Source organism: Enoplosus armatus, chromosome 20 (assembly GCF_043641665.1).
Source record: "Enoplosus armatus isolate fEnoArm2 chromosome 20, fEnoArm2.hap1, whole genome shotgun sequence".
Lineage (NCBI taxonomy): Eukaryota > Metazoa > Chordata > Actinopteri > Centrarchiformes > Enoplosidae > Enoplosus > Enoplosus armatus.
The window spans coordinates 10,556,116-10,578,021 of NC_092199.1; the positions used below are offsets into that span (position 1 = coordinate 10,556,116).

General features: G+C 40.8%; 3 protein-coding genes across 3 annotated transcripts; 2 read left to right on the forward strand and 1 right to left on the reverse strand.

The window, feature by feature from the left end:
• The first annotated feature begins 1,177 nt into the window (after positions 1–1,177).
• On the forward strand, positions 1,178–4,244 carry taco1 (translational activator of mitochondrially encoded cytochrome c oxidase I). The gene is made up of 6 exons (XM_070926720.1): positions 1,178–1,234; positions 1,411–1,699; positions 1,802–1,908; positions 2,192–2,325; positions 3,286–3,448; positions 3,648–4,244. The coding sequence occupies exons 2-6, from the start codon at positions 1,414–1,416 to the stop codon at positions 3,855–3,857; spliced, it is 900 nt and encodes a 299-aa protein (XP_070782821.1). The 5' UTR covers positions 1,178–1,234; positions 1,411–1,413; the 3' UTR covers positions 3,858–4,244.
• Positions 4,245–5,870: 1,626 nt separating this feature from the next.
• On the forward strand, positions 5,871–11,888 carry kcnh6b (potassium voltage-gated channel, subfamily H (eag-related), member 6b). The gene is made up of 11 exons (XM_070926743.1): positions 5,871–6,014; positions 7,279–7,704; positions 7,947–8,340; positions 8,762–8,961; positions 9,082–9,334; positions 9,444–9,637; positions 9,949–10,057; positions 10,309–10,578; positions 10,709–10,889; positions 11,304–11,508; positions 11,592–11,888. The coding sequence occupies exons 1-11, from the start codon at positions 5,871–5,873 to the stop codon at positions 11,886–11,888; spliced, it is 2,673 nt and encodes an 890-aa protein (XP_070782844.1).
• Positions 11,889–13,052: 1,164 nt separating this feature from the next.
• On the reverse strand, positions 13,053–17,634 carry LOC139303340 (DDB1- and CUL4-associated factor 7-like). The gene is made up of 7 exons (XM_070927121.1): positions 17,217–17,634; positions 16,126–16,284; positions 15,699–15,810; positions 15,165–15,283; positions 14,835–15,044; positions 14,372–14,489; positions 13,053–13,947 (listed from the first exon to the last, which is right to left on the reverse strand). Exons 1-7 carry the CDS (start codon positions 17,352–17,354, stop codon positions 13,775–13,777), a joined length of 1,029 nt encoding a protein of 342 aa, XP_070783222.1. The 5' UTR covers positions 17,355–17,634; the 3' UTR covers positions 13,053–13,774.
• Between the last annotated feature and the right edge of the window lie 4,272 nt (positions 17,635–21,906).

The window sequence follows — 21,906 nt, forward strand, 5'->3', positions numbered from 1 at the left end:
AGACAAAGTGGTCTTAGCTTAGCTAACTAATTCAGCACATACAGTATGTTCCAGTTTTTACAAATCCTGGACAAGATACTGGGACATAGGCCTATTATTATAATATCCCATCATCATAAATAGAAGCAGTATGATTTAATAAACCTTGGTCCCATGACAGGAGACCAACATTTCTTTTCCATTTCCCACGCTGGGACATTTTAGAGGACACTGATATAGACCAGATTCACACTGCCTACTGTTCGTGCCAATTAGATGAAACTGATAATCTCTATAGTGCTAACCTCCCTGACACCATAACGAATACACAAATTATATGGGAAAGATGTACAATATTTTGGCTTGTGTTGCTGTTACTTGTGAGACCAGTTGTTGAACTTGTGTGCTGATATTCTGCAGTTGTTCCCAATCTCAACCAGAAACACCCAGGAGTCTCAAAGAGATTTCAGGTTCCCATGGTTCAGGATTTATTACACATTTTCCTCATCCAATACAACTTATAATGAAAGGGGCAAACTTTGAAACTAGAGAAAGGATGTGTATGAGAATTAATATACATGTATAAAAATGACAGAAAACATGGGCGCACCAGAGAAAACAAATACTACATTAAGAGCGAGCCCGCAATTTGTGAATATTTGACAGGAAATGATTGGTAACGAGCGCCTGAAAGTGTTTGTCACCCTAATGCTATGATCCCTGCTAAAGCTGTTTATTAATTAATTATTTTTTAATTAATATAGTTGTACTTTAATATTATTTGAACATAACTATTGTCATAAAGTTCAAATAATTTAAAATAAGATTACACAGACAAGATAAAAATACAACATCATAATAATATTAATACGTTTTGAATTTTATTTATTTGCCCAGGTTAAAATCAATCACTAACTAATGACATACAAACACTCAAAAGAGCGTATTGATTACTTCTACTAATTAATATAGGTTACAGGTTTAATTAATACAGGTTTAATGTAGGATTCAAGTTCATATTTAATATGCTCTGAAGGAATTTAATTCTACAATTTAAGAATAAATAACGCCACTAAGGCTTACATTACATCTTCATCCTTCATTCTTCATTCTTCAGTATATATGTTTCTTGACTGATCTTTTATTTTGAAAGCCAATTTCTGCCGTCATCGAACCAGGAAGTGCCGGTTCACAGCAAGGACAGCAGCAGCTGCGTGTTCCTCTGACTTTACCAACTGTCAGGAGCTTTCTAACTGTACGTTAGGAAACGTCAGGCTGTTTCATTTATTTATCGATATGTAAATGACCGTTTTCTAAAGTTAGTCGTCAGCTGCAGACGGAAGCTTACAGCTCGGCTCTTGAACGCAGTCTTTGCTCCACATGTACAGCAGGTTACTGTAACACTGTATTCCGCTTTGGTTGTGTGTGAAGGGCATGGCGGGGCCGGCGGTGCTGAGGGCTCTCCGGACCCTGCGCCCCCGGACACTGGCCGCGACCTCAGCCGTGTTCCCGGCCCAGGTGGAGTCCGTCCTCCCGCCGGCTTCATGTGTGTCGTACCCGCCGTGGAGGACCTCTCCCGTCAGGACGCTGCAGCTGTGCTCCGCCTTATGTGCCGGACACAACAAGTGGTCAAAGGTGAAACACATTAAGGGACCTAAAGATGAGGCCAGGGGCAGGATGTTTATGAAGTTTGGTATGATGATAAAGATAGCTGTGAAAGGTGAGATTAAACAACTGGCTGAAAGAAAAGAAACTCATGCATGTCAGTTACAGTAGTTTTCTTGTCAGCTATGGCTCATTTCAATTTTGGTTTCATCTGCAGAGGGTGGATCCAACCCAGAAATGAATGTAAACTTAGCCCACATACTGGAGCAGTGCAGAGGCAAGAACATGCCCAAAGCGTCCATAGATGCTGCAATCAAGAGTGCGGTAGGTTGGCAACACACTGTCACATACAAATGGGTGAAAAATCAATGAATTGGGTCAGCGAAAGACATCAGACAAACTTAAAATAGGTTCTTGAAGTCTCTGGAAATCTGCTGGAGGGACGAACACCATTTCTCCAAATATTATTCCTTCATTTTTTACCTGTCTGTACATGGAGCAGGTCTATAGAGCACCATATGTCTTTACCAGTATATTGTTTTGCCATAATGTGCTGGTATAATATGCTGCGAGAAACTCATTCATGTCTCCTCTCTTGGCTCTACAGGAAAAGGCTAAACCGGCATCCCAGCACATGTTTGAAGCTCGAGGGCCCGGTGGATGTCTGCTGCTCATCGAGGTCCTGACTGACAACAACTCACGTAGCCACCAGGAAATCAAACGGCTGCTCAACAAGAACGGGTCAGGACCGGCTTTGAATACTCTCCCTCTGCTGCGATTGTATATCTGAAGCATAGATATTTCATGCACCACACCGCTGTTGCTTATTCCTGTGTGTTAAACTGATCAGCTTGACACTGAATATAAAAGGCCATTTCAGACAGTTCCACGTTCGGTGAGTTGAGAAATAAAAGTTACAAAGTCGTGTTATTGCCTCTCAGACTGTGCTAGAGTAGATTACCAGCTGTGGTGTCCCAAAAATCTCACACTAATGCTAAAACAAACACCACTAGTTGTACACAAATACTATTTAACCTGTCTGAAGGGAATGCAGTACTAGTACAGTACTATTGATCAGATAAACAGGACAATAAAGGGTAAGAATGCAGTAATTACACACAGCAATGTAGTAATCATGGTGTACTGATAATGGAGGATGGTGCAGTAGCCACTAGATGTCCCTGTACAAACAAATGTGTCTTGCTAAATAGCAAAAAGGACAGCATGACTACAGAAGCCATAAAAAAAGACACGCATCACTCTTAATGAGCACAAGTTAGGCCTGTATCTCCTACCCAGAAGCATTATCTGAAACTCTGGGCAAAAAGCATTTGAACAAATCAGAGTGATTATAGAGTGAAACTGCTTGTTTCTGCAGTTCATTTGCCAAAACGCTTTGCCACTGTCTTAATAACACACCGTCTGCAAGATCTCAATAGCTTCACTTTTATGCTTTTATTGATTAAAAAGATAATTGAATCATTATATATCTGTCAGTTAAAAATACACAACTATAGTTTTAAGAAGTGTTGACGGTCTCTCACAAGCAGCTGCATGTAATTTTTGAAAGTAAGAAATAACTAAACAAAAATAAAAAAAAACCTAATAAGAATAAAACCCTATATGTGGTTTATGCATTTAAACAGATGTAATATAGGATTACGTCGTCTCACAGAGGTGTAATTCTGCACTCTTCCACAGAGGGATGTTGTCTGATGGAGCCCGCCACAACTTCAACAGGAGGGGGGTGGTGCTGGTGCCGGGCCTCAACGTCTCCACGGAGCGAGCTCTGGAGCTGGCCATTGAGGCTGGAGCCGAAGACGTCCAAGAGACTGAGGATGAGGAAGAGCAGCCCCTCCTGCAGGTCAGACATGAAGAGGCAACTTGTCTAAGGAGAAAAATTAAGAGAGACGTGAGGGAACATGTCTCTAGCTAAATTAGTATTACATTTGCCACTATTTTCTCACATTTTAGGGACTAAACGATGAATGGAAAACAGCTATAATTACAGTGAAAACAGTTCTACCACAATTTAATAGTTTGATCTGTTTCTCTCTCCTCAGTTTATTTGTGACATGACGAACCTGAAGAAGGTGCGGGCCTCACTGGAGGAGCTGGGAATGCAGATTATGTCTGCCGGGTTGGAATTTGTTCCTCGCACCCTCTCATCTCTGGACCAGGACCAGCTGGACGCTGCTTCAGTGCTAATAGAAGCCCTCAATGACTGTGCAGACGTAGTGCGAGTCTGGGACAACATCCATCCTGACAGCTGATTACGCTTTCTGGACACTGAATATCTTACATGTGGAATATTTGATTTCGCAGAGCCAAGATTTGTCAACAAATACCCTGTACTGCATGTCAAAATACCTCATGCTGTTTATCATTATCAGTGTGAAAATATGAGTGTCTCGGCCATTTTGATGATTTCTGTTCTGAGGTGAAATGAAATTGTTGAGATGTAAAGTGATTCCTTAAGAGAAACAAGTAGATCTTCAGTAGGTAGGTCAAAGAAGTCCCTTTTTATTGGCTAATCATTCATAGGATCCCAGCAAAATGAAAATGTTTATCAAAGTGAAACTTTACTTTCACTAGTTGAGGAAGGAAGCAATGTTTATGTATTAACAAGGATCCATTTAAAATAAAACATTTAAAGATTTCCTCTAGATATATGAATATGCAAATATTTTTTCATTTCAAAAGTTTAGCTGTTGAACAAGATGTTTCCTACTTACAGAAACATCGACTGTCTTAGTGTATGTGTAGTGGAGGTTTCACGTTTTTTACGACTATGTGTTCCCTGTGCTGCGACCGGCTCGCAACAAAGAAGGGAGTTGTACACCAAACTTAAGGTGAGCCTTCACTTGAAGTCTAAGCTCAGAGAAACCTTTGCTCTTGAGCAGATGAATGTAAAAACAGCCATTTAGTGTCAAACTCTGCACATACATCGTTCTGCACAGTGAAGGTCAAACATCCAGGTGAAGGGACAATAAGCGACTTATGTTTTAATCACAGCAGAATCTGCTCATCAACTGTCAAATATTCTCCCTCTTCATTAAAAATGTCCATGCAAAGCTTTCAAAACAAAATATTAAGAATAAAGAGAAACAAAAAAAGGGTAGAGATGGCTGAAGGTTACAGCTGAAGGACATTTTGAGTGTCATCACAGGCCATTACCCCCTCATATTACTGTAGTGTCAACATTGCAGTCAATAGGATCCCACATTAACAGGATGTATGCAACATATTGAGCGGGTACTATACCTTTAGCTGGCCGATTTAGTTTTTTACACCACAGTGTCATGTATGTCACAGCCTGAACTATATTTTAGACCTGGACCGCATACAAGAACGTTGAGATTGTAATTTGATGTCACCGGGGAGGTCCAGTGTAATGGCTCTGAGCCCATTTGCTCAATGCTCCTCATCGATTATCCTGTCAGTTCCTCTCAGCTATAGCATAGCATTGATTGGTCTCCAGTGTTGACGAATGTAGCGCGGCAACATGCAAGCTGCAGGCCAGTCCTCTGCCATGTGCCAGAGTAGAGAGTTCAACATTGACGTCTGAATGAAAGAATTTGTTTTGCCTAAATATGAACCATGAAAGAGGAGAGTGATTGTTTTTTTGAAAACACTTGTCCAAAAAGGGTCCTGAAGGATGGATATTTTAGTCATGGCTGCCTAGTGGTCAAGGCCTAGAAGGATCTGACATTCTGGTTTCAAATCAGGTATGTTGTGTTTATTTACTTTCTTGGTTGCTCAGTTGAAGATCTGACCAGCTAGTGAGAGCAGAGAGATTTTTCTGCCTTCCCTCTGCAGTAACACTCTGTGAGTCAAGTATTGAGACAATCCAGTATGTGAGTGAAGAGTATTTTTGGGAGGGGCACCGCTAGACTGGCATTCTGGGAAATCAAACCAGAGAGGAATTTGATATGGTGGAGGTACAAAATATTAAACGTCACTGAGTTAGTTTGTTTGTTAATAGTTTGTTTTTTTACATTCATATTAAGATATTCCAAAGCAAATTTAGGATAAAAAGCACAGCTTATTTTACACAAACAAAATTGAAGGAATCCACAGTATAAGTCAAGTATAGCAAGAAAACTATGTGTATGAGTATATCATATGAGTACAGTAATGTAGCTAATAGTGTTATTGAATATAGTAATTGTAGAGATAGTAGTACAAGGCCAAATGTCTTTCTAGAAAATGAAAAAGAAAAAAAAAAAGCAAAGATTGCTTTTGGTTTTCTGTTTTTCTGATCCCCTGTAGGCCAGTAGAGCTCCATGTCTGACTCAGACCTTATGAAGAGTGGGGGACCAGCCAGCAGGGGCCCTGAATGCCGCTCACCTCCAACTCCCAGGATGGAGCTGCTCAGCCCCTCCAAGGTGAAGGACCGCTCTCAGAACGTCACAGAGAAGGTCACGCAGGTACGGGGGGCCGAGAACCTCACATGGGCTCAGTCTCTGGCTGACTGAGAGCCAGGAAGTCCCATTTAAGAGCTCTAAATGAATGAACTTGGCCACTCACTGCCAAATTTCAAGTGAAAAGTCTGTGACTATAATGCCCCATGATGCATTCACCGCTTGCCAGGTTCAGTCCGTCATTTAAGAGCTCACATTAATCATGTTTTGGTTTCTAAGAGATAAAGAAGCTCCCAGAAAGTTGCCATGATGGAAGACTGCTATTAATTAACCCGCAAGTGGAAAAATCAGTAGGTGGTTTGGTGGGTGTTTTCCTTCAGGGTGTGAAAGCAAAGTTACATTGAGCCACAGTTCAATTGAGACCTATTGTTGTTACCGCTGAGCCCTGGGGCTCGGCATTCTGCATCACTGCCTCTGTGGGATGGTGTGTGGTGGATATGAAACAAATGCAAGGGAAGTGTTTGCAATGACCCGTAACCTTGCTGCACGGGGTCACTTGTTGATTCCTGTCTGTCTGTCCATCTGATAGTCCATCTATCTATATATAAATCTAACTATCTATCTACCTGATAGATAGATCCATCTGCAAGGTCAGTGAGATTCGTCAGGGCAGAAAATATTAATTTGGAATTGGGCTAGATGAGAAGTCGAGGACTGTGGTGGCACATGAGCTCAGTTGGGCGACTGTGACGCCCAACTCATTATTACAGCCTCCAGCCCACCAACATCCTGCACCCAGTCAGCTCCTGCACAGTTCATTACAGCACACTATTGCTTTAGCTTCATCCTCGAGATTTTTTAACTATCTGGAAGTAATTGTACTATTTGGATGTAATCTTTAACCAAGTCTTGCCTCCGCTGAGAGTCACCAATGACAGGATGGTCAAGGATTTGTTGGACCTACAAGGTTGCAAAATCAGAGCATGCAGCCACCACCAAGAACTTGCTCAAAACAATGTGTCTTCTAGAAAGGTCTGTTGGTTAGTATTAGTTATGAGAGAAGGAGTTTTGAAAATGCTGCTTTTTCAGTTTCAGAGAATTCACTTGATTAATTGTTTTCCTTTTAAAGAGATTAGATTTGCTTTATATCAAAGTGAGAGGAGTTGCAGTTTTGTGATTGGTTTATGCAAGAGTATTCATTTGCCTTCTGGGAGTAGAAATAGATTTCCCAAAATGCATTAAAATGGCACTAAGCCATTAGTTCAGGAACATTAAAAGTCAATGTTCACATGTGAGAATCACTGCATACTGATGCATTCTTTATGCTTAGGTACTTTCTTTGGAGTCTGATGTACTGCCTGAACACAAACTCCAGGTGCCAGAGAAAACATGGTGGATCTTGCTTCACTACAGCCCCTTCAAGGCATTTTGGGACTGGATTATTCTCATCCTGGTACTCTACACAGCTGTTTTCACTCCTTACTCAGCTGCCTTCCTCTTGGATGAACACGGGGATTTACGTCAAAGGAGTTGTGGCTACACATGTAACCCTCTGAATGTGGCGGACCTCATGGTGGACGTGCTGTTTATTGTGGATATAGTCATCAACCTTCGCACGACATACGTGGACCAAAACGACGAGGTGGTCACACAGCCGAGCCGGATAGCCAAGCACTATGTTAAAGGCTGGTTCCCCATTGATCTGTTCGCCGCGATCCCTTTTGACCTTCTCATTTTCAGATCTGGCTCTGACGAGGTAAGAACTCTGCCTCTCCGCAAATTATACTATATGAGATTATATATTTTTTTCAGAAGAATTCAAGTTCACATTGTTTGTTTTGATTTTTAAATTATCTTGAGGGTAATCCTAAAATTGTACTGTCCTCAAGTGTCTAAACTTCTAAAATGATTTATACTTAAGTTAACTTAAGCTACTGAAAATTGAATGGCTATTTCCCTGCCTAACATCCTCTTCCTTGTTGTTAATGGACACCAAAGATGGCAACCTTAACAAGCCTGCTGAAAACAGCTCGGCTGCTGCGATTGGTCCGCGTGGCAAGAAAGCTGGACCGATATTCTGAATATGGGGCTGCTGTCCTCTTCTTGCTTATGTGCACCTTTGTGCTCATCGCCCATTGGCTTGCCTGCATTTGGTACGCTATTGGCTTTGTGGAGAGGCCCTACACAGAGACCGGTTGGCTGGACAATCTGGCCGAACAACTAGGCAAGTCATACAACGACAGTGACTCCACCTCCGGTCCATCTGTCAAAGACAAGTACGTCACTGCTCTTTACTTCACTTTGAGCAGTTTGACGAGTGTGGGGTTCGGTAACGTCTCTCCAAACACCAACTCAGAGAAGATCTTCTCCATCTGCGTCATGGTCATTGGCTGTGAGTTGAATGGCACTGTTAGGGACTGTATGAAAAAAAAGCAAGACCCTCCACAGTGTTATTAATTATATATCTGAAACTGCAATACCCTCCCCCAATATCTCCACCAACAGTTTTGGTACAATTTGATTAACCATTAATAACTAAGAAGAGACCGTAACCTCAACATTTAACCTAATATAAGACGGAAATTAAATATAAATCTGGGGTGAGAAAAAACCATCCCCTACCCTCTCTTCAGCAAGAAAAATAACCCTCCCTAACCCTCCCCCTTTTATGACCGCCCCCCTTCCTGATAATTTTTGTACAGTCCCTTAATATGCAGAACTGCCCTGCATTTTTACAGATATTACAATTGAAATGCCACAATCGTCAGGGCCTTATTGTAATCTCTATGTCCTCATTGCTTCTTCTATCTCAGCTCTCATGTATGCAAGCATATTTGGGAATGTGTCAGCCATCATCCAGCGGCTGTACTCTGGTACAACCCGCTACCACACCCAGATGCTGCGAGTCAAAGAGTTCATCCGATTCCACCAAATCCCAGGTAGCCTTCGCGAAAGGCTGGAGGAGTACTTTCAGCATGCCTGGTCCTACACAAATGGCATTGACATGAACGCTGTAAGTAAAAAGCAACAGGATTGAGTGTGTACTTTAACCTGTAACTGCTGTCAAAGTTGTTCAGTATCCCTATTTTGTATCTAATCTGTGACATATCAATGGTTTTGTCTTCACATTCAGGTGCTGAAGGGATTTCCAGAGTCTTTGCAGGCAGACATCTGTTTGCACTTGAACAGATCTCTGCTACAGAACAGCAAGGCTTTCCATGGAGGCAGTCAAGCGTGTCTGCGCGCCTTGGGTATGAGGTTCAAGACAGTCCACGCTCCTCCAGGAGATACTCTGATCCACTACGGAGACATCCTGGACTCTCTCTTCTTCATCTCACGTGGTTCCATTCAGGTCATCAGGGATGATGTGGTGGTTGCCATTTTAGGTAAAGACATTTAACCATAGAACATTTGACTGTGGTGTCTCAAAAATGCTTCAAAACCATACTTCAAAAACATCATCTACTCAAATAAAAAATACTTGTGCTCTTGCAGAAAAGAATGACATCTTTGGGGAGCCTATCCACCTGTATGATGAGCCGGGAAAGTCCAATTCAGATGTCCACACCATCACCTACTGTGACCTGCACCGCATCCTGAGGGATGACCTGCTGGAGGTCCTTGATGTCTACCCCAGCTTTGCAGACAACTTCTGGAGGAACCTGGAGATAACGTTTGACCTGAGAGATGTATGTTGGCAAAAAACAAATGTACATCTTGGCATTCGCAGTTCTAATAGTTGGACGACTTCTCTGTTAGTTGCATGACACAAAGGTTCAAAGGAGACTCAATGGTCAGGTTCAATACCAATACAGAGACTTGCCCTTGAATGGAACCACTGCTAGTATAAGTACTGGTATCTAAAAACCCTCTTGTGTAGGGCCTTGGTTTGTCTATGTGTAGATTGCCTTTTGTGTTGGAGCAAAGACCATTGCTGTTGTAGGCCTTTGAAGCCAACATGATACTGTATGATACTGTTCTTTTTCCCTGTGTTCATCAGGCTGATCAAGTACCACCAATAATAACAGTGGATGATTCTGGTGACGACTGTGGGTATCGCCACAAGCCGAGACACAGAATCCACTCCCTGGACTGCCGAATCAGGCCAGGTGAGATATCTCACAGTCAAACAGGCTGCCAATCTTCTGCATACTAGGCCCTGCAAAGTTGCAAAATTTGAACCTTACTGGAGAAGACAGTCAGTAGATTTGGACTATGTTATAGTGCTGACGAGACAAAGGCTACACTTCAGCTAACCACTGTCTCAGAGTTTAACACTGTCTTAATGGAAGCCTGTTAATTACCTTCTGTTGGAGGCATGGTATGGACAGGTTCTAATTGAATGCTTTCAAATGAACAGATGGAATTGATCATGAAGACTCGTACCCCCTTCAGTCCTTCCGGCGTCATCACTCACCTTCTCAGGCCCACTGGGATGACCTCTGTAGCTGCGGATCCCCATGTTCTCTGTCAAGTGAAGACCTGGCTAAGCCCCTTGCCCACGGCGCCAAAGTGGAGCTTTACCCTCCAGAAGATGCCAGACGGGACTACTCCCCCTCTGTAGTGCAGCTGCTACCCCCGAGTGGCACCTCAGTGGGGAGGGAAGCAGTGTTGGACCTCGGCCACCAAGGTAGATGAAGAGTCTTAATTGAAGTCTGTCCTGGAAAGACATACAGGGTGTGTTTGCCCAGTATTTTGAAGTTTTAAAAATGCTATGATTAACTACAACTGTTGATGTCTTGTCTTTATATTTCCCTCAGCTTCATCTTTGAATGTGCCAGGAATGTATCAATACTGGCCAGACCGACAGTCACAACAGTTTTCTAGTCGTGCATGGAGGTCCTCCTCTGTCCGCAACTCATACCACCCACCACCATTCACAGAAGAGCGGCCCAGTGAGCTAGAGTCTCGACTTGAGGTTTTACATTCACAGCTCAACAGGTGAATTTAAAGATGCCCTCAGCTGGTTTTAAAATATTGCTACAAGTAGTAGTAGTGTATACATTAAAGAGAAATTAAAGCTGGTTAGGTCATTACCTAAGCAAATTAAGGAGTTTTAATATAAAGGCACAATTGTAGATGGTGCCGATAGTCTAGAGATGCAACTGTTCAGCAATGCCACTTTGTTTGCCTTGATGGACTTGTTCTGTTCCATTAAGGTAGTCCCTCTCCTTCCCGCCCATCTTGCATCTCCTCAATTACATTCCTGTGTCTGAACTCCAAAAAACCTATTCAGGTGCAGAGTTTATTGGTCAGAAATTGTGATGTAACTGGGCAGATTCACGAGGGGCTGGAATTCCATTGTCCTGTTCCATTAGGAAGGTCCTCAGCACTCATTGTCTCTGAATTCCCCAGACTGGAGACTCGCATGACAGCCGACATCAATGTAATTCTCCAGCTTCTCCAGAGGCAGATCGCTCCTGTACCTCCTGCTTACAGCACTGTATCGTCTAGTACCCTCCCTACTGACTCACCGGGCCTGTGTGGGACTGGGACACCAGTGCTACACAGCATGTACCCCATTTCCCCCATACAGATGGACAGCCGGGCACCGACACAGGTAAACAACAATACCAGATAATACACTGAGAATTGTCAGTCACTATGTTTCACACTACTAACAGATTCATTTCTTTACTCTAGAGCTCTACCCAGACTGATCTTAAATACTCTAACAAGTCCCAGGAGTCACTGTCCAGCGGTATTCATGTGACTGTGGCATCAGACGATACCATGTTCATGACCGTCACCCCCGACACTGAGACCCATACAGGGTTGACTCCGCAGCTGCCCGAGACATCAGTCAAATCCTCCCTCATGGAGAACCCAAGGCTGTGCAGCAGCCTCCGCTACCCCTCCCTGCCGGGGAACCTGGACATCACCTCAGGACTGGCTGAGATCCAGAAACACCTTTCAGACCCTGTGCTGCCTGTCATTTAAAGACCTTCAGTAAAAGAGTAGTAATACACTGCTACTTACAGACTTTCGTAAGGGATCATATGACTAGTCCAAGATTCATCATTACACTTTTGAACAGCGAGTAGTGTGTCAAAATCATATAGTGGTGAGCTACAAGGATTTCCATTTCATACAGTATTGCAATAGGATTACACTCAGGGTGGCAACTGCAAAGTAATTATCATACTTTTTAAGGGACAATTGCTAATTTACAGTATGTGCATGATTTAAGAGTGCACAGGAGTCAAGCTCTATTCACCTCTCTTAGTCCTGTTTTACGTCTTCCTGTTCCATCCCAGGTTCAGTAAATTTTGCAAGTGCCGTCCCTTATCCTGTCACATTTAACATTGATCCTGTTTAAATCCTGAGTAATTACTTTCCTGGCTGACTAGTACAGACCTTTTACCTTCTACCCACAGACTAGAGCCTGACCGGTATTGAATTTATGGGGCCATTACTGATATTGTTATTTGAGAGTAAAGGAATAGTTCATTTTTTATAAGGATCCAGAACTGTGACCAAGATATGTACATTATGGGACAATTCACTGTTAAAATAATAATAATCATAATAATTTTGTCAGTGCTTTCTGGTGCATAAATGATGTAATGGCAACATTTTTTCTAAATTACCGCAAACATATCTGGCATTTCTGTACTGTCTAGTTAATTATTGGCCAACAAAGGTGCCACTTCATTGGACCTGATCTGGCCCCAGACTTGTGAAAATAGATCTATGAATGATCCATGAGGTGGTTTTCTGAATTTATGTCCAGCAAATAATCAAACATCATGACCCTGTACTGAAACACTTCCAACAGGTAAGAAAGAACTCCTGTTTACTCCCACGTCTAGTATTTCACATCCCATCTCAATATCACAACAGCTGTTGTCAGTTTGTGTCAATGTCAGTTTTCTAGGCTGTTTGACAAAGTGTCTCTGTATTGTAGAGATCTTGGATGATGTCCTTCAGGCAGTGTTTTCTCAGTGTTATAACTGTAACTGGAATACTACACTTTTTCAACCTATCATTTCTAACTGTAAATCTGTACTATATATTCTTATTAATGTGTTTATGAACCTCACTGTGAAATTATTTAAACTGTTGTTGAAATATAAAACTTCTGTATAATGGTTTAAACTGTGAGGGACTGTTTATTTCTGTATAAAATAAAATAATGTTGGTACACAAATTACAAAAGAAAATCTGTATTATGGTCAATTAATACTAGTAAACTGTTGCACATTAAATTCATGTATCACAACAGAGATGTTTTTCATACCACAAATGATATTCTGTTGAATAAAATACATATAGTTATAAGTTAAAAAAAAAAACAATTGAATACATGAACACTTGAAATCCACATTAACCACATTCAATCCACTTTTAAAAATGGCTAAACTGCATTTTTGCTGCATCAAAAAAAATTAATAGTTGAGGATGACGTAACGGTTAAAACTACACATACGATGCACCACGTAGCGTATAAAAACATGTAACTGAGACAACATGCTGAAAGCTTGAAGACTATTGAACCTTGGATCATGTCTGTACATGATACAGATTTATCAGTCTTTCGGTGTCTTGAGACTTGGTTACCATTTTTGTTTTGGTGCTTCTTTGAGTTTTCTGATACAGGACGTCTTGGTATTGTATCACAAAGTAAAGCAGTGACGTACTCTAGTTCTCACTCAGTTGAGAAACGCTTTACACACATCATCTGTATCAACATGAACCCAATACGAGCATGAAATTAATGTTGCTACGTCCTTATTAAACAAAGAATTCCCTTCAACAAAGTCATGTCAGCTTATAAATCCAACTGAGAATGTTTTTGAGTTGCCTCATTTCTTCATGACTGCCGCTCAGACTCGGAGGATTTCCAGGCAGTTGTTGTAGCAGATAGCGATCCAGTCGGGTTGGGTGGAGGCCCACTGGACATTATTGATCTCTCCCTCAGCTGTGTAGGCCAGTATGGGGTCCTCAATGGCCCGCGGCATCTGCTGGATGTCCCAGATTAGAGCCTGGTGGTCCTCCGCTAGACAGATAGGAGGGGAGGAGGTTTGATTTGAATCGATTTATCTTATATCCTATACACTACACGTCACTGGCCTGAATCTGGTAAAGAACTATTTTTCACCAGGTTTTCTTATTCAGCGGGACATAAACACACCAAAGAAAGTAATGGTGCTTGAAACAGAACATGTGTACTGAATTGAATATATACACAGTATTATGTACGTGACTGTACAGTAAGAAGTATTTTGGTATAGGATATTCATTTCAGGAAACTTCAGAGAATGGCTCCCTCTCGTGCTCATAGTCAGTTACCGCAATGATGTTCTGGTATGAAGCTTGTATTGTATTAACAACTATTTATATATTTTTAGGCAAAGCCCTTAACCTGCAAACAACCATCTGTGTGAATATTGCTAACTGTATTTTCAGTGAAACCTGCATACCTGTTGTACAGATGTGACAGGAGGAGTGTGGCGCCCAGGCGATTCCATTTACACAGGCCCTGTGGTTGTTGAGTCTGGCCACCGGAGTGCAGGGCACACGCACATCTAAGATTACCACCTGAGGATTACAAATAACAGACGTTAACTGGCAGCAAATAAAATAGGACAAAGAGAGGTTCAATATGAAGACACATTGGTATTATTTCTATGTCAAACATTTAAAGAAGTCCATCTAAAAAAAGACAATTCAAACAAATGTTACAAATTTGGGTTTTTACATTGAACAGTTTCAACATGTAGACTAATTGATTATAAACATATGTTTTATGTAAAAATAGACCATGACTTAAAACAACCTCCAAACCTTTTCGCTTTCCATACGAAGGAGTAGAAAAACTGAGTCAAAGAGAAGCTTCCAGGCTTCAGTTTTATAGCCTATATTCAATGAGGGAGCAACACTAACCTCCATGCTGTCCATCGCCATAGTGACCAGGTAGTTGGGGTCCTGCTTGTTCCAGCAGAGCCGGAGCAGTGGGTGGTGCTGGGGGTCTTCATAGATGATAGTGCTGTGTTCGAGGTGACGGAGATCAAACATGCGGACCGAGCCGTCAGCTCCCACTGAGGCGAACATATCCCTGCCACCACCAGCTCGGCTGAAAGAGATGTCATACACCTGCAATGCAAGCAGCCAGTTCCGATCAGGTAGGACCACAGACCAGTGATTATTGCGTAAGTACAATTTTATTAGACACAATAAAATTCTTGGTTTGATACATCATGTCATAACATTTACCTCTTTGTCGTGGGCAATGAGCTGCGTCTTGACATGCCCCGACACTAAGTTGACCCTGCCCAGCACTTGTCCGGTCTCCAGCCCCCAGATCGTACAGGTGGTGTCGATACTGGAAGTACCTGCATATATAAAACATAAAAACTATGTCATCTCCTTGTCCATGCCAATTTACATTTTCAAATGATGATTTTACGTCAGTGAAGCTCATAATGACAGTGCAATATATACACACACACATATATATATATATATAGACATACATATACATTGCTGCTGTGTATATTTTTAACTTATTTTTCACTTAAATATTGTAACTGTGTATATTTTTTATTTTCTATTTCTTATTTTTAAATTTTGTACATACTTTTATTTCTAAATTTATGCTGCTTTCTAATCTTGAATGGGAGCACCAGTACCGTAAAATTTCCCCCCAGGGATCAATAAAGTATTTCTGATATTTTCTAGTTGTCTATATGGGATTTGTCAGTGAAGACAATAATGTTACTCTGAGGTAATCCTGCACTGAGTTTTTACCTAACAGGTTTGGGTCCACCTCGTTCCAGTCAAAGGATGTGAGGGGTGCACAGAAGTCAGAGTTCTTGTTATTGTTGAGCAGGCACTCTAGACGGGTCTCTGTATCGCTCACCTGCCACAAGAGACACATTTTATTGTCATAAACACCACATGCAGCACTTTTTATTTCTTTAATATGTAAGAAAAACTATCAACATTTTTCAAGTTTAAAGACATGGGAAAAAATGAGGAAAAAGACAAGACTGGTAGTAAAACTATTGGTTTGCATTCTAGCTGAACTAAAGAAATGCAATAATTGGCTTCACTATGGTCATCATAACTGGTCATAATGTTGTGGTCAAACAGCAAACCGTATATAATACACAGAATGTAATGCTCCAACTACTGGAGGCCATGGCTTCAGGTCAAATTGGATTGGTCCTCTTACCCTCCAGATTCTCAGGTAGTCTCCACTGGTGGCCAGCAGGTCAGGGTACGCTCCTTTGGTGTCAGGAATCCACATGACCTTGGTGGTGGGGTAGGGGTGGTCGAAAGTGTTTCGACACACAAACTCTGAACTCTCCTCCTCTAGACCAACTATCTGAACCTGTGGAGATACAATACCAACTCACCTCGAGTGAGCCAGCGTAGTAGTACAGTCAGTCACTGGTGTGACAGGTGGTGATGATTCTAGGGATCCTCAGCTGGGACAATCCAGTTAGAGATACATTATATTAATCCCCCCCCCAATAATCAACCTGCTCATTGTCATTTCATATTTTTCAATTCTTTGTAATATCACCAGTTTCTGCTTTTGTTGACACCAACTACATAAATTAACCAATGTAGTTGCTATTTACAGTTATGCTAAGAGAAGTAGCGTCAACAGAAACTTATATAACACTTAAATATTCTAAAAAGTTGGTTCTCAAATATACATTCACTGCGAACAAAGCACTGCTTTATTAATACCTGTCCTGATTTATGTAAAATAATCGTTATAAAAAATATAGAGCCAGATTCCAGTTGTGTAATAAAATAAAATAAATTAGATTATAACCACTAAACGGTATTCAAATGTCCCAGGGGAAACTTATTTTGGCATTGCATCGCAATGGAAAATGTATTTACATTAATGTTCATATGCTCCCTACAATCATCACAAAATGTTTTGTAAATACACAGTTTTACATTACTGCAATACAGTCTACATAGTCACATTTATACAGATTATTATGTATTGCACCAGTACACATTGTATATCATGCATCGTTTAAATATCGCCATGATACATTTTCCCAATACCATTTTTGCTCATCAATGTACTGTGAACCGTTACTTTCAGTTGACAGGGGGCCTGGAGCAGGAGGGGGGCAAAACATTTCTACCCCTAATTACTATCATACTTTACACTGATAAAGTAAATCTCCACCAATCAGTAATATTTAAGATTTGTGTACAGGAGTATCACCATCACTGGCCATGTCTGCCATTAAAAAGCAGCACCGTATAGGGACAAGATGTGTTCCTTGAAGTTACCTTGTTATTGTACTCCTCCACAAAGCTACCGAGCGCCAGCCGGAATCGTTTGTCCGGTCGGACACTCCAGTTCGTGGCGTAAACTGTCCACGGCGCCTCGTATTTGTAGATTTCTTTACGTTTACCGTGAAGCGACATCTTCAAAGCGTCTATAATTTAGCACTGGGTGAGAGCTAGCTAATATCCAGAAGGAAAAGAAGACGCCTAACACGTCGCAGCAACCGCCAAGCTACTCTACAAATGTAGCTTATTGTCTCTGCTAACGTTGTGTATTTTCAACAGAAGTACGCTATGTTGAGTCCATGTAGTCGGGGCGCTTTCACGTCGGTAAAAGCTACACATTACATACAAACAAAACAGTTAAATGTGTCAAATTCAGCGGACACAGCTGCTGAAAGATGTTCGTAATATGGCAGCAATGGCGGCGAACGGGAGGACGAAAATAACATGATGATGAGCGTCATGGAGGCTGCTATAGCTGCCTTCATGTATATCGTAATTATCAAAACAAAGCACAAAAACGGCCCAGCAAATAGTTTTTGGAGAAAAAAAGGGGGGGGGGGGGTTGAGTTTTAAAGGCCAGACTGTCAATAGGTGAGTAATTGTGTAGACTGTCTTACTCTAACATAGGACACTTGATTGTCCAACGAGTTCTGGGTATATAACAGCTTCAGAAAGGTTTTTTTTTACGAGAGGCACATGAAGGCAGCATTACAGAGGAAGTGCTCCACCTGAGAGGCTGTTTGAAGCAGCAAAGAAAGAGCTGCGTTTGTGCAAACAGAAATGTTGAGTATTTCCTTAGATGAAGGGGAGGTTCACAGGTTTTTCCCCAACTGTGGCATACATCTATTTTTAATCAGGAAAAATAAATCAGGTCATACTTGGCCATTTCTCCCGTTCCCTCCTGGCCTACACACACTGGGACCCTCCTCACATTTTGCTGGTAATGTGTTTTCATGCACCATGAGCACATCAGTGTTGTTCACCAGAGTACAGCAGTGCCAACAATGCACTTGAAGGCAACATTTGTTCTTCTCAGCTGCTCCTTGGCACTTCTTTTCAGACCTCCACTCAAGCCTGTGGTTGGTCATTTAATCCGGTGACCTCTGATTAACCTCAGCAATACTTGTAGGATTATTAATCAGCAATGACAGCTCATTTGTACAAACAAAAAGCTCTGACACTTAATTTACCTGTAATATATGAGTGATGAGTTTCCACAACACATTGTTTGCAAATTCTGATGATATTTGCATCACTTTTGGTGAGCAGAGGTCAGTGGATATTTCAGGGCATAAATTAAGTCCAGCATTTCAATATTTACTCAGTTCAAGGTTGGATGTATGGTAGACCTAAGATTTAAATTTCTCTTTGTAAAGTTCTTGGTGGTGGTACCTATTATTATTACTATTTGTATGGTACATTATTACCGCTAAAATCTTTGACTCCAGCACCACCAGCAAGTTGACATTTTTGGCTTTTAGTGAAATTTCTTAACAACTATTGGATGGATTGCTAAGAAATATGGTACAGATATTCATGTCCCCCTCAGGATGAATTTTAATAATTTTGATGATGTTTGCTATCAGTTAAGAAGAGATCAACAGAGCGCAGTGTAAACACACAAAACATTGCTTTGGATGATTATCTGTCTTTCTTTACGGGCCTCCTGTGCTCTGCAGGTCTGCTCTTTTCCATAAGTATATGATTTGCAAAACCACCACTGACACCAAGCCATGAATTTGATTGATGTCTGCGCACAAACACTTGCAGCAGCTCCCACAGATGTTTGACACTTTCGTCAAGGCAACAAGACACAGTAGCACCTCAGTAACAACATCTCTACCTCATAAAAAGGTACAGTATGTGTCTGTATTTTTTATTAACTAATGCAATAATCAATGTGCTGTAAATTTCAAACTGATAAAGTGAACAAAGACACGTTCTCTTGGTGGTGTCGAAAAATGTTCCAGTATTTTGACAGTACTATACCTTTCTTCAAAAACAAATGTTTGTCTGTTCTCTACATTTTTGTATTATAGCATGGTTCTTGCTTGCAGCATGTAGTGTTTATGAATTTGTTTTTCATGCTCTAAAGAAGTATATCTGTGTCCCTCAGGTCTTTACTCTGCTCAGTAATGCTGCTTGAAATACATCTTCGCTCCAAGCGTCTGTCCAACAACTCCACCACATCCGGATTTGTCTGGGACAACTTTGACTTTGAGCTGTGTGAAGGCTTTGAAGAGAGTAAATATGTTTGGAGTTTTTGTACATTGCTGTGCTTTGCTTTTGGTTTTCCTGCATCTATTGCCATCCTCTGGGAGATGCTTAAGACATACAGGAGAGGAACTCCCTTCACACCGAACGATTTTTTCATACTGAACATCTCCGTCATGGATGTTGTCTTCTTGGCCTTCATCCCACCCGGATTATTAAATCATTTCATCTGGAAGAGTTGGGTATTTGAAGCGAGTTGGAACGCTGTTTATGCATTGAGCACATGTGGGAGACCCCTTTTGATGGCTTGCATCTGTCTGGACTGTTACCTGGCTGTGGTTCATCCAATCACCTACCACAAGAGGAAAAGTCTGACTCCCAGGGTTGTGATGGCTGGCATTGTTTGGACTTCGACGGTTGCCAGTGGGATTGCATACTTTCTTTTTTACAAGTTATACTTCACCATGGTTTCCACTGTGCCATTTATAATAGCCATCGTAATAATTGGAATCTGTGATTCTTTCATCCTTCATACACTAACTAAGTCTGACGCTGGTAGAAAAAACATCCACCCGCAGAAGCAAAGAGCCATTCAGACCCTCGTCAACAGCCTGGTGATTGCAGTCTTCTCTTACTTTCCTCCAGTACTTCTGTTAGCAATTGGAAGACAACTGATCAGAAGTTTGAGTGTCTTCATATGCACTGTTGGTATTCCGATTACCATTACTTCCACTTCGGGATCTGCGATCATGCCTTTACTCCACTTAAAAAATCAGGGGAAACTGGATCGTTTCAGACTTGGATGCTGCAGGAAGTCTTAATTCTAAAATAATACTAATTTTTCCCTTGAGTTCCAATCAACTCTGATATGTTAGAAAGTTAAAGTGACCCCAGCTCAGTTAAGCCATATCCCTGACTCATGTTGTATTTTTATGTAGATCATGGAAATTGTCATGCGTGTGTCCCATTATGGCGTGTTTTTGTGTAATTCTTTCCTAGATTTCATTTATTAAATATTATGTTGTTCTTGCATGCTCATTTACTCTTACATGTGTGTGTATGTTATATGTTTGTATTAATGTTTTGTTTTGCCCAGATAAGATAGTGCATGTGTGTGTTGGAACTTGTAAACTTAAACAAATGTTGATATTGTAAGTAGAAATTAGTGGTTGAATGTCTTGCAAAGTAGAACTTTCAGTAAAGCTGTTGAACTCAGTTATTTGGCTCATGACCATTGATGGTAAACCACAGTTCAGGTGAAACCTGACGATCCAGCTGAGGAGGTTCAGGACGCCCCTGGTACTTCATCTCCCAGCATGCTTGAGAGATGGGATAACTGGTGGAATTAAATGAGGAAAATTATATCTGGGCTGCTTTAGAGTTACCACTGGAACTTTTATCTGGATAATTAGGAAGAAAACTAAAACTTTGCAATTAACAGTACTAAGCCATGAACAATAGATAATGGAATGGAGTTAGTAAATTAGTAAAAAAACAACAACAAAACAATTATATTGGCCTTTGAATACTAGAAGACAATGAGCTATTGGTATTGTAGTCTAAAAGACACTGTGCTTCTGTATGTTATTTTCTATTATTTTCAAAACCTCAGACTAAGACATTAATGTGACAAAACTAATGGAAAGTCCAATAAACGTGAGGAAAAAGTGTATTTACAAGCTCATCAACTGGAAAACCAAAGACTTCTTTTCCATGACAGATTTACATGGACTTCCTCATGTACAAAGATCCTATTCCAAATGTAAATGCTGAAGGCAGGCAGATCATCTTTCATGACAGTTGTGCTCACACAGGTGCGCAGGTATAAACAAAATCATTTACATACTGTGGTGCTGAAAATGTATACAGAAAAAAGTGCATTGTGTGATGGAAAAATATGGTATTTTTCAACATAGTGCGGGTGATTCTAAGTGTATTTAAGATTTTCTTTAGATTTAATTTGTCTGTCTCGAGACACCCCATACAGACATACATGCAACAGCATGCAGATAAGAAGAAAATATAAATATGTATGTGCAAAACCAATAGTGCCGTTTTCTGATAATCCAGAGCAAAGTAACAGAGTAGATACAGAATAATTGGAATTAATATCTATACATTTATTTGCAGTTATATAAATATTAGTATGTATGCAAAAATGATATATAATTAAGCAAAAAGAACAAGATACATGAATATTAGTATGTGATATATACAGTATGTTTAGGTGTATGTAAATACAGTGAAGACAAGTTAAACATACTTTTACAGCTCTTTCCTTAAAAAGTATCTACAAAGTATCTTTATCATTAATATATGTGATATTGTAAGCAATTGTGGCTCAAATGACCCGTCTGGATGCTGATTTTTTCATGTCAAGACCACACAAAACGTATCCACAATTACTCCAGCTTCATGCATTTTGTAAGTGACACACATTGCTACCAAACCTTACTATAGACCTTCTGACCTG

What these genes read in the sequence shown, in the direction of transcription:
- taco1 (XM_070926720.1), top strand. Translation starts at nt 1,414, where the DNA reads ATGGCGGGGCCGGCGGTGCTGAGGGCTCTCCGGACCCTGCGCCCCCGG. An exon ending in ATGCTGCAATCAAGAGTGCG is followed by an intron (nt 1,909 to 2,191) that starts GTAGGTTGGCAA and finishes TTGGCTCTACAG; the next exon opens with GAAAAGGCTAAACCGGCATC. An exon ending in CGGCTGCTCAACAAGAACGG is followed by an intron (nt 2,326 to 3,285) that starts GTCAGGACCGGC and finishes ACTCTTCCACAG; the next exon opens with AGGGATGTTGTCTGATGGAG.
- kcnh6b (XM_070926743.1), top strand. Translation starts at nt 5,871, where the DNA reads ATGTCTGACTCAGACCTTATGAAGAGTGGGGGACCAGCCAGCAGGGGC. An exon ending in CTGCGTCATGGTCATTGGCT is followed by an intron (nt 8,341 to 8,761) that starts GTGAGTTGAATG and finishes CTTCTATCTCAG; the next exon opens with CTCTCATGTATGCAAGCATA. An exon ending in ACAGCCGGGCACCGACACAG is followed by an intron (nt 11,509 to 11,591) that starts GTAAACAACAAT and finishes TCTTTACTCTAG; the next exon opens with AGCTCTACCCAGACTGATCT.
- LOC139303340 (XM_070927121.1), bottom strand. Translation starts at nt 17,354, where the DNA reads ATGTCGCTTCACGGTAAACGTAAAGAAATCTACAAATACGAGGCGCCG. An exon ending in TCATTGCCCACGACAAAGAG is followed by an intron (nt 15,045 to 15,164) that starts GTAAATGTTATG and finishes CTTGCATTGCAG; the next exon opens with GTGTATGACATCTCTTTCAG. An exon ending in CTGTCACATCTGTACAACAG is followed by an intron (nt 13,948 to 14,371) that starts GTATGCAGGTTT and finishes CTATCTGTCTAG; the next exon opens with CGGAGGACCACCAGGCTCTA.